This window comes from Oncorhynchus clarkii, unplaced genomic scaffold (genome assembly GCF_045791955.1).
Source record: "Oncorhynchus clarkii lewisi isolate Uvic-CL-2024 unplaced genomic scaffold, UVic_Ocla_1.0 unplaced_contig_1390_pilon_pilon, whole genome shotgun sequence".
Lineage (NCBI taxonomy): Eukaryota > Metazoa > Chordata > Actinopteri > Salmoniformes > Salmonidae > Oncorhynchus > Oncorhynchus clarkii.
In genome coordinates this window covers 12,745-23,711 of record NW_027259766.1, presented here as the reverse complement: position 1 = coordinate 23,711, position 10,967 = coordinate 12,745, and the positions used below count along the sequence as shown (strand labels likewise).

Sequence of the window (10,967 nt, the reverse complement as noted above, 5' to 3'; positions counted from 1 at the left end):
TACAGGTAGGGTAGACAGAACAGGTGAATACAGGTAGGGTAGACAGAACAGGTGAATACAGGTAGGGTAGACAGAACAGGTGAATACAGGTAGGTAATACAGAACAGGTAAATACAGGTTAGGGTAGACAGATCAGGTGAAAACAGGTAGGGTAGACAGAACAGGTGAATACAGGTAGGGTAGACAGAACAGGTAAATACAGGTAGGGTAGACAGATCAGGTGAATACAGGTAGGGTAGACAGAACAGGTGAATACAGGTAGGGTAGACAGAACAGGTGAATACAGGTAGGGTAGACAGAACAGGTAAATACAGGAAGGGTAGACAGATCAGGTGAAAACAGGTAGGGTAGACAGAACAGGTAAATACAGGTAGAGAAGACAGAACAGGTGAATACAGGTAGGGTGGACAGAACAGGTAAATACAGGAAGGGTAGACAGATCAGGTGAAAACAGGTAGGGTAGACAGAACAGGTGAATACAGGTAGGGTAGACAGAACAGGTGAATACAGGTAGGGTAGACAGAACAGGTAAATACAGGTAGGGTAGACAGATCAGGTAAATACAGGTAGGGTAGACAGAACAGGTGAATACAGGTAGAGAAGACAGAACAGGTGAATACAGGTAGGGTGGACAGAACAGGTGAATACAGGTAGAGAAGACAGAACAGGTAAATACAGGTAGGGTAGACAGATCAGGTAAATACAGGTAGGGTAGACAGAACAGGTGAATACAGGTAGAGAAGACAGAACAGGTGAATACAGGTAGGGTGGACAGAACAGGTGAATACAGGTAGAGAAGACAGAACAGGTGAATACAGGTAGGGTAGACAGATCAGGTGAAAACAGGTAGGGTAGACAGAACAGGTGTTTGTTTGGTGGTTTCATCCCTGTTTTAATCCTTTGTATTAATGTTTTCATATATGAGGCAAATATCATTTTCTTTATTTGAATAGAAAATATTTTCACAGATTCAACATGAAAATGTATATTCGGAACGTATTCAGTATTCACTTTTTCCAAATGTTGTTATGTTACAGCCTTTTTCTGAAATGGATTAAATACATACAAATCCTCATCAATCTACACACAATACCCCATAATGACATCACAATACCCCATAATGACATCACAATACCCCATAATGACATCACAATACCCCATAATGACATCCCAATACCCCATAATGACATCCCAATACCCCATAATGACATCACAATACCCCATAATGACATCACAATACCCCATAATGACATCACAATACCCCATAATGACATCACAATACCCCATAAGGACATCACAATACCCCATAATGACATCACAATACCCAAATAATGACAAAGCAAAAACGTTTTTTTTAAAGATATTTTTGCAAATGAAACATTTACATAAGTATTCAGACTCTTTACTCAGTACTTTGTTAAAGTGGCAGCGATTACAGATGTCATTATGGGGTATTGTGATGTCATTATGGGGTATTGGGATGTCATTATGGGGTATTGGGATGTCATTATGGGGTATTGTGATGTCATTATGGGGGTATTGGGATGTCATTATGGGGTATTGTGATGTCATTATGCGGTATTGGGATGTCATTATGGAGTATTGTGATGTCATTATGGGGTATTGTGATGTCATTATGGGGTATTGGGATGTCATTATGGGGTATTGGGATGTCATTATGAGGTATTGTGATGTCATTATGGGGTATTGTGATGTCATTATGGGGTATTGGGATGTCATTATGGGGTATTGGGATGTCATTATGGGGTATTGTGATGTCATTATGGGGTATTGGGATGTCATTATGGGGTATTGGGATGTCATTATGGGGTATTGTGATGTCATTATGCGGTATTGGGATGTCATTATGGAGTATTGTGATGTCATTATGGGGTATTGTGATGTCATTATGGGGTATTGGGATGTCATTATGGGGTATTGGGATGTCATTATGAGGTATTGTGATGTCATTATGGGGTATTGTGATGTCATTATGGGGTATTGTGATGTCATTATGGGGTATTGTGATGTCATTATGGGGTATTGGGATGTCATTATGGGGTATTGGGATGTCATTATGGGGTATTGGGATGTCATTATGGGGTATTGGGATGTCATTATGAGGTATTGTGATGTCATTATGGGGTATTGTGATGTCATTATGGGGTATTGTGATGTCATTATGGGGTATTGTGATGTCATTATGGGGTATTGGGATGTCATTATGGGGTATTGGGATGTCATTATGAGGTATTGTGATGTCATTATGGGGTATTGTGATGTCATTATGGGGTATTGGGATGTCATTATGGGGTATTGGGATGTCATTATGGGGTATTGTGATGTCATTATGGGGTATTGGGATGTCATTATGGGGTATTGGGATGTCATTATGGGGTATTGTGATGTCATTATGCGGTATTGGGATGTCATTATGGAGTATTGTGATGTCATTATGGGGTATTGTGATGTCATTATGGGGTATTGGGATGTCATTATGGGGTATTGGGATGTCATTATGAGGTATTGTGATGTCATTATGGGGTATTGTGATGTCATTATGGGGTATTGTGATGTCATTATGGGGTATTGGGATGTCATTATGGGGTATTGTGATGTCATTATGGGGTATTGTGATGTCATTATGGGGTATTGTGATGTCATTATGGGGTATTGGGATGTCATTATGGGGTATTGGGATGTCATTATGGGGTATTGTGATGTCATTATGGGGTATTGTGATGTCATTATGGGGTATTGGGATGTCATTATGGGGTATTGTGATGTCATTATGGGGTATTGGGATGTCATTATGGGGTATTGGGATGTCATTATGGGGTATTGTGATGTCATTATGGGGTATTGTGATGTCATTATGGGGTATTGTGATGTCATTATGGGGTATTGTGATGTCATTATGGGGTATTGTGATGTCATTATGGGGTATTGGGATGTCATTATGGGGTATTGGGATGTCATTATGGGGTATTGGGATGTCATTATGGGGTATTGGGATGTCATTATGGGGTATTGGGATGTCATTATGGGGTATTGTCTGCAGATTGATGAGGGAAATAAACTATTTAATCAATTTTAGAATAAGGCTGTAACGTAACAAAATGTGGAAAAAGTCAAGGGGTCTGAATACTTTCCCAATGTATATATATTTTACAATCAATTTAATACCTGAACTCCATTTATTACTTGTCTGTGCCAGTAAAATCGTTTATATAATTCTGTCAATATCTGATGGATTTTATAACAAATCTAAAAGTTTGGAGAATCTTCAACTGTTGCCTTTATAAGTTTTTAAAACCTTGTTTTTTAAAACCTTTTATCAATTCTGATGATCGTTGCTACAGTACTCACATTGTAGTATGGACCTGTGTCCGTGGCCCAGCATAATGTAGAGTTGGAGGACTAGCTGTGGAACGCTCTCAAGGAACGTCTCAAACAGTTTGAGCATGCTCAGATCAGTCGCTCGGCCAAACAGGGCCAGGTGCACATCTCTGGGGCGTTCAACAGGCCCAAGAGGCTTGGAAAACACAGCCCCGTATCCCACCTTCAACAGGTCGTAGTACCTAACAGAAGGAGAGATGTGTATTGGTATAGAGACAGACAGACAGACAGACAGACAGACAGACAGACAGACAGACAGACAGACAGACAGACAGACAGACAGACAGACACGCTCGCTCTGAAACCAGCCTTCACCGGATGGTAATAACTGAACACATCGACTCGGGACTGGTACTCACTGTATATAGCCTAGTTATCATTACTCATTGACTTAGTATTGGTACTCACTGTATATAGCCTAGTTATCATTACTCTAAGACTCTGTACTGGTACTCACTGTATATAGCCTAGTTATCATTACTCTAAGACTCAGTACTGGTACTGACTGTATATAGCCTAGTTACCATTACTCTAAGACTCAGTACAGGTACTCACTGTATATAGCCTGGTTATCATGACTCATTGACTCAGTACTGGTACTCACTGTATATAGCCTAGTTATCATTACTCTAAGACTCAGTACTGGTACTCACTGTATATAGCCTGGTTATCATTACTCATTGACTCAGTACTGGTACTGACTGTATATGGCCTAGTTATCATTACTCTAAGACTCAGTACTGGTACTGACTGTATATAGCCTGGTTATCATTACTCATTGACTCAGTACTGGTACTCACTGTATATAGCCTAGTTATCATTACTCTAAGACTCAGTACTGGTACTCACTGTATATAGCCTGGTTATCATTACTCATTGACTCAGTACTGGTACTGACTGTATATAGCCTAGTTATCATTACTCTAAGACTCAGTACAGGTACTCACTGTATATAGCCTGGTTATCATTACTCTAAGACTCAGTACTGGTACTCACTGTATATAGCCTGGTTATCATTACTCATTGACTCAGTACAGGTACTCACTGTATATAGCCTGGTTATCATTACTCATTGACTCAGTACAGGTACTCACTGTATATAGCCTGGTTATCATTACTCATTGACTCAGTACTGGTACTCACTGTATATAGCCTGGTTATCATTACTCATTGACTCAGTACTGGTACTCACTGTATATAGCCTGGTTATCATTACTCATTGACTCAGTACAGGTACTCACTGTATATAGCCTGGTTATCATTACTCATTGACTCAGTACAGGTACTCACTGTATATAGCCTGGTTATCATTACTCATTGACTCAGTACAGGTACTCACTGTATATAGCCTGGTTATCATTACTCATTGACTCAGTACAGGTACTCACTGTATATAGCCTGGTTATCATTACTCATTGACTCAGAACTGGTACTGACTGTATATAGCCTAGTTATCATTACTCTAAGACTCAGTACTGGTACTGACTGTATATAGCCTGGTTATCATTACTCATTGACTCAGTACTGGTACTGACTGTATATAGCCTGGTTATCATGACTCATTGACTCAGTACTGGTACTCACTGTATATAGCCTAGTTATCATTACTCATTGACTCAGTACTGGTACTCACTGTATATAGCCTAGTTATCATTACTCTAAGACTCAGTACTGGTACTGACTGTATATAGCCTGGTTATCATTACTCATTGACTCAGAACTGGTACTGACTGTATATAGCCTAGTTATCATTACTCTAAGACTCAGTACTGGTACTGACTGTATATAGCCTGGTTATCATTACTCATTGACTCAGTACTGGTACTGACTGTATATAGCCTGGTTATCATGACTCATTGACTCAGTACTGGTACTGACTGTATATAGCCTGGTTATCATGACTCATTGACTCAGTACTGGTACTCACTGTATATAGCCTAGTTATCATTACTCATTGACTCAGTACTGGTACTCACTGTATATAGCCTGGTTATCATTACTCATTGACTCAGTACAGGTACTCACTGTATATAGCCTGGTTATCATTACTCATTGACTCAGAACTGGTACTGACTGTATATAGCCTAGTTATCATTACTCTAAGACTCAGTACTGGTACTGACTGTATATAGCCTGGTTATCATTACTCATTGACTCAGTACTGGTACTGACTGTATATAGCCTGGTTATCATGACTCATTGACTCAGTACTGGTACTGACTGTATATAGCCTGGTTATCATTACTCATTGACTCAGAACTGGTACTGACTGTATATAGCCTAGTTATCATTACTCTAAGACTCAGTACTGGTACTGACTGTATATAGCCTGGTTATCATTACTCATTGACTCAGTACTGGTACTGACTGTATATAGCCTGGTTATCATGACTCATTGACTCAGTACTGGTACTGACTGTATATAGCCTGGTTATCATGACTCATTGACTCAGTACTGGTACTCACTGTATATAGCCTAGTTATCATTACTCTAAGACTCAGTACTGGTACTGACTGTATATAGCCTGGTTATCATTACTCATTGACTCAGTACTGGTACTGACTGTATATAGCCTGGTTATCATGACTCATTGTGTATTTATTCCTCGTTATTGTGTTTCTATGCTTCTCTCTGTATTGTTGAGAAGGTCCGTAATTGACCATTTCACTGTTAATCTACACCTGTTGTTGACGAAGCATGTGACAAATAACAGTTTGATTTGATTTGATTAACAAAGCGAGAGAGATGTGTAAACATTTGGAGACAAAATATAATTTACATAAAAAAGTACAACTTATAAATGAGCTTAGGGCAACTATTGTACCCCTTCAGAACCCACAATATACGCTTGTTTCACTGCAATGTTTGGAAACTAAAGTAAATGTGAACAAACACTATGTAGCCTCAAAACGGGGTTAACACTCTAACTTTGATATCATGGATGGTCAGTCCTTGCATCCCTTAGCTCTGTATATTGATTTGAGAGTGTTGACATTTCTCCAGGCTCATCCCTCAGCTTTTTACCAAAACAGTGGTGTGGAGGACACTTTGTTATTGTTTAAACAGCTGATTGACTCTTTAAGTGACTTGTTGCAAAGAGGATGTATGTTTTGGAATATTTGTGTTCTGTACAAGGCTTCCTTCTTTTCACTCTGTCGATTATGTTAGTATTGTAGAGTAACTACAACGTTGTTGATCCACCCTCAGCTTTCTCCTGTCACAGCCATTAAACTCTGTAACTGGTTTAAAGTCACCATTGGCCTCATGGTGAAATCCCTGAGCAGTTTCCTTCCTCTCCGGCAACTGAGTTAGGAAGGACGCCTGTATCTTTGTAGTGGCTGGGTGTATTGATACACCATCCAAAGTGTGATTAATAACTTCACCATGCTCAAAGGGATATTCCCGTTTTCCTCTTTTTTTCCCACCTCTACCAATCGGTGCCCTTCATTGCAAAGCATTGAAAAACCTCCCTGGTCTTTGTGATTAAATCTGTGCTTGAAACTCACAACTCAAATGAGGGACCTTACAGATAATTGTATGTGTGGGGTACAGAGATGAGGTAGTCATTCAAAAATCATGTAAAACACTATTATTGCACACTGAGTGAGTCCATGCAACTTATTACATGACTTGTTAAGCACATTTTTACTCCTGAACTTATTTAGGCTCCTTACCATAACAAAGAGGTTGAATACTTATTGACTCCAAGACATTTCAGCTTTTACATTTTTAATTAATTTGTAAAAATGTCTAAAAACTTTATTCTACTTAGACATTATGGGGTTTTTGTGTGTAGATCAGTGACACAAAATCTCAATTGTATCCATTTTAAATTCAGACTATAACACAACACAATATGGAAAACGTCAAGGGACTTGTCTTTCGGAAGACGCTTTAGAGACAGACAGAAAGACAATAATGTGGTATTTACAGCCTGCACATAACATTACCACTATGCCCAAGGAACATAGTTGAGATGCCATTCATTTTACCTGAAGAATGTCGACAGCTCCCTGAGAATGACAGATGATGTGTAAAGACAGAGAGAATATAAGGACTGTTGACAACTCCCTCGCACCTCCTGAGAATGACAGATGATGTGTAGAGACAGAGAGGATATAAGGACTGTTGACAACTCCCTCGCACTTCCTGAGAATGACAGATGATGTGTAAAGACAAAGAGAATATAAGGACTGTTGACAACTCCCTCGCACCTCCTGACAATGACAGATGATGTGTAAAGACAGAGAGGATATAAGGACTGTTGACAACTCCCTCGCACTCCCTGAGAATGACAGATGATGTGTAAAGACAAAGAGAATATAAGGACTGTTGACAACTCCCTCGCACCTCCTGACAATGACAGATGATGTGTAAAGACAGAGAGGATATAAGGACTATTGACAACTCCCTCGCACTTCCTGAGAATGACAGATGATGTGTAAAGACAGAGAGAATATAAGGACTGTTGACAACTCCCTCGCACCTCCTGAGAATGACAGATGATGTGTAAAGACAGAGAGAATATAAGGAATGTAGACAACTCCCTCGCACCTCCTGATAATGCCAGATGATGTGTAAAGACAGAGAGAATATAAGGACTGTTGACAACTCCCTCGCACTTCCTGAGAATGACAGATGATGTGTAAAGACAGAGAGAATATAAGGAATGTAGACAACTCCCTCGCACCTCCTGATAATGCCAGATGATGTGTAAAGACAGAGAGAATATAAGGACTGTTGACAACTCCCTCGCACTTCCTGAGAATGACAGATGATGTGTAAAGACAGAGAGAATATAAGGACTGTTGACAACTCCCTCGCACTTCCTGAGAATGCCAGATGATGTGTAAAGACAGGGAGAATATAAGGACTGTTGACAACTCCCTCGCACTTCCTGAGAATGACAGATGATGTGTAAAGACAGAGAGAATATAAGGACTGTTGACAACTCCCTCGCACTTCCTGAGAATGACAGATGATGTGTAAAGACAGAGAGGATATAAGGACTGTTGACAACTCCCTCGCACTTCCTGAGAATGACAGATGATGTGTAAAGACAGAGAGAATATAAGGACTGTTGACAACTCCCTCGCACCTCCTGAGAATGCCAGATGATGTGTAAAGACAGAGAGAATATAAGGAATGTAGACAACTCCCTCGCACCTCCTGATAATGCCAGATGATGTGTAAAGACAGAGAGAATATAAGGACTGTTGACAACTCCCTCGCACTTCCTGAGAATGACAGATGATGTGTAAAGACAGAGAGAATATAAGGAATGTAGACAACTCCCTCGCACCTCCTGATAATGCCAGATGATGTGTAAAGACAGAGAGAATATAAGGACTGTTGACAACTCCCTCGCACTTCCTGAGAATGACAGATGATGTGTAAAGACAGAGAGAATATAAGGACTGTTGACAACTCCCTCGCACTTCCTGAGAATGCCAGATGATGTGTAAAGACAGGGAGAATATAAGGACTGTTGACAACTCCCTCGCACTTCCTGAGAATGACAGATGATGTGTAAAGACAGAGAGAATATAAGGACTGTTGACAACTCCCTCGCACTTCCTGAGAATGACAGATGATGTGTAAAGACAGAGAGGATATAAGGACTGTTGACAACTCCCTCGCACTTCCTGAGAATGCCAGATGATGTGTAAAGAATATTAGGACATGGAGTTTCATTCCCATGCAAGAGAACACAGTCTTATCTGTCATTGTACTTGTCTTTGTGTTAAATAAGTCTGACTTTATAACACTAACCTGCATCTAAAGATCTGATTTCAAAAGATACCAGGGTACAAAGACTAAATAACTGTCAAAGATGAAAATACTTTCAGATGATTTCGTCATCCCCCTCGGGGAAGTGTACTATCGTGTGTATATGTTGTGAACATGTCAATCTAACGTCACTGTGAAGTTGAGAATAAATATAATATTCAATATTCATATATGACACCTAAGACCTTCACATACCTGGTGAAGATGCCCGTCTGCATGACATGGAGTCCAATCAGTCCTCCTCTATTCATCTCACATATCAGCCCATCTCCACCTGGGTTAGCAAGGGGTTTTCTCATGTCATCTCTGTACCAGGTGTAGCTGAAGACCTGTGTGGCTGCCGATGCGACCGCCACGGAGAGCAGAGTCAGTCCAGCCCAGACCAGGTCTCCGACCAGGAAGTAATTCACTGCTAGTCCAACGTCTGTCACAATGTCCACCAGGTAAAAGCCCAGTCCAATGATGGTACAGATCCATCGTGTTTTAGTGAACTCTGAGTCTGGTTGAAGCATGTTTTGCTGCTCAGGTTTTCACTCAATGGCAAATAAGTCGCTAAGTCAATGACTAAAGTGAGAATTCTGTCAATGTAAATCTTCTGGGTGATTGATTGAGCTTGTTTTTTTTTGGGGGGGGGGGGGGGGGAGTTGTTGGTTCTGGAATTACTTATTTGCATAGTTGCTATGGGGAGGAATGGTTTGTCCTTTAATCACGCGAAGTTGCCTGACTCCCATATGAACAACACTTCCCGTCAGGTCTGGGATTTCCGAGATTATACTGTCCACGAGAACGTTTGAGAACATCTCAGTACCCTGTAAAAGAAGACTACAGAATTTGAGATACATCATAAATACAATTTAGTCACATGCATAAATTATGTTTAAACCATTAAACTATTCACGTATAAATAAAAACAGTCAAATCCATACATTGCCGTGACTGTACTTGAGCTCGGATGATGTGTCCTGTTTCTCTGATTTCACATTACCCTTTGCCTTCTCTTCTCTCATCATAAACTCTTGATAATGAACTGCTGACGGGGTGGCAGGTGGCCTAGCAGTTAAGAGCATTGGGCCAGTAACCGAAAGTTCACTGGTTTGTATCCCCCTGAGCAAGGCAATTCTTTATTTATTTATTTTGAGGCAAGTTGAGAACAAGTTCTCATGTACAACTCCGACCTGGCCAAGATAAAGCAAAGCAGATCGACACATACAACAACACAGAGTTATACATGGAATAAACAAAACATACAGTCAATAACACAGTAGAACAAAAGAAAAGTCTATATACAGTGTATGCAAATGAGGTAGGATAAGGGAGTTAAGGCAATAAATAGGCCATGGTGGCAAAGTAATTACAATATAGCAATTAAACACTGGAATGGTAGATGTGCAGAAGATGAATGTGCAAGTAGAGATACTGGGGTGCAAAGGATCAAGATAAATAAATAAATACAGTATGGGGATGAGGTAGATAGATGGGCTGTTTACAGATGGGCTATGTACAGGTGCAGTGATTTGTGAGCTGCTCTGACAGCTGGTGCTTAAAGCTAGTGAGGGAGATATGAGTCTCCAGCTTCAGTGATTTTTGCAGTTCATTCCAGCAGCAGAGAACTGGAAGGAAAGGCGGCCAAAGGAGGAATTGGCTTTGGGGGTGACCAGTGAATTACACCTGCAGGAGCGCGTGATACAGGTGGGTGCTGCTATGGTGACCAGTGAGCTGGTCCACTTAACCCTAATGCTCCTGTAAGTCACTCAGTTAATGAAATAGCAGAGCTCAC

The 10,967-nt window shown here is 40.4% G+C and overlaps 1 protein-coding gene across 1 annotated transcript; it reads right to left on the bottom strand.

Annotated features, from left to right (window-relative positions):
• Positions 1-3,369: 3,369 nt before the first annotated feature.
• Positions 3,370-9,702, bottom strand: LOC139400786 (XK-related protein 9-like; the record flags this gene model as incomplete). Its single annotated transcript, XM_071145432.1, has 2 exons — positions 9,386-9,702; positions 3,370-3,581 (listed from the first exon to the last, which is right to left on the bottom strand). Coding segments are annotated over exons 1-2 (529 nt in total), but the record flags the coding sequence as incomplete, so codon positions are not given.
• Positions 9,703-10,967: the final 1,265 nt, after the last annotated feature.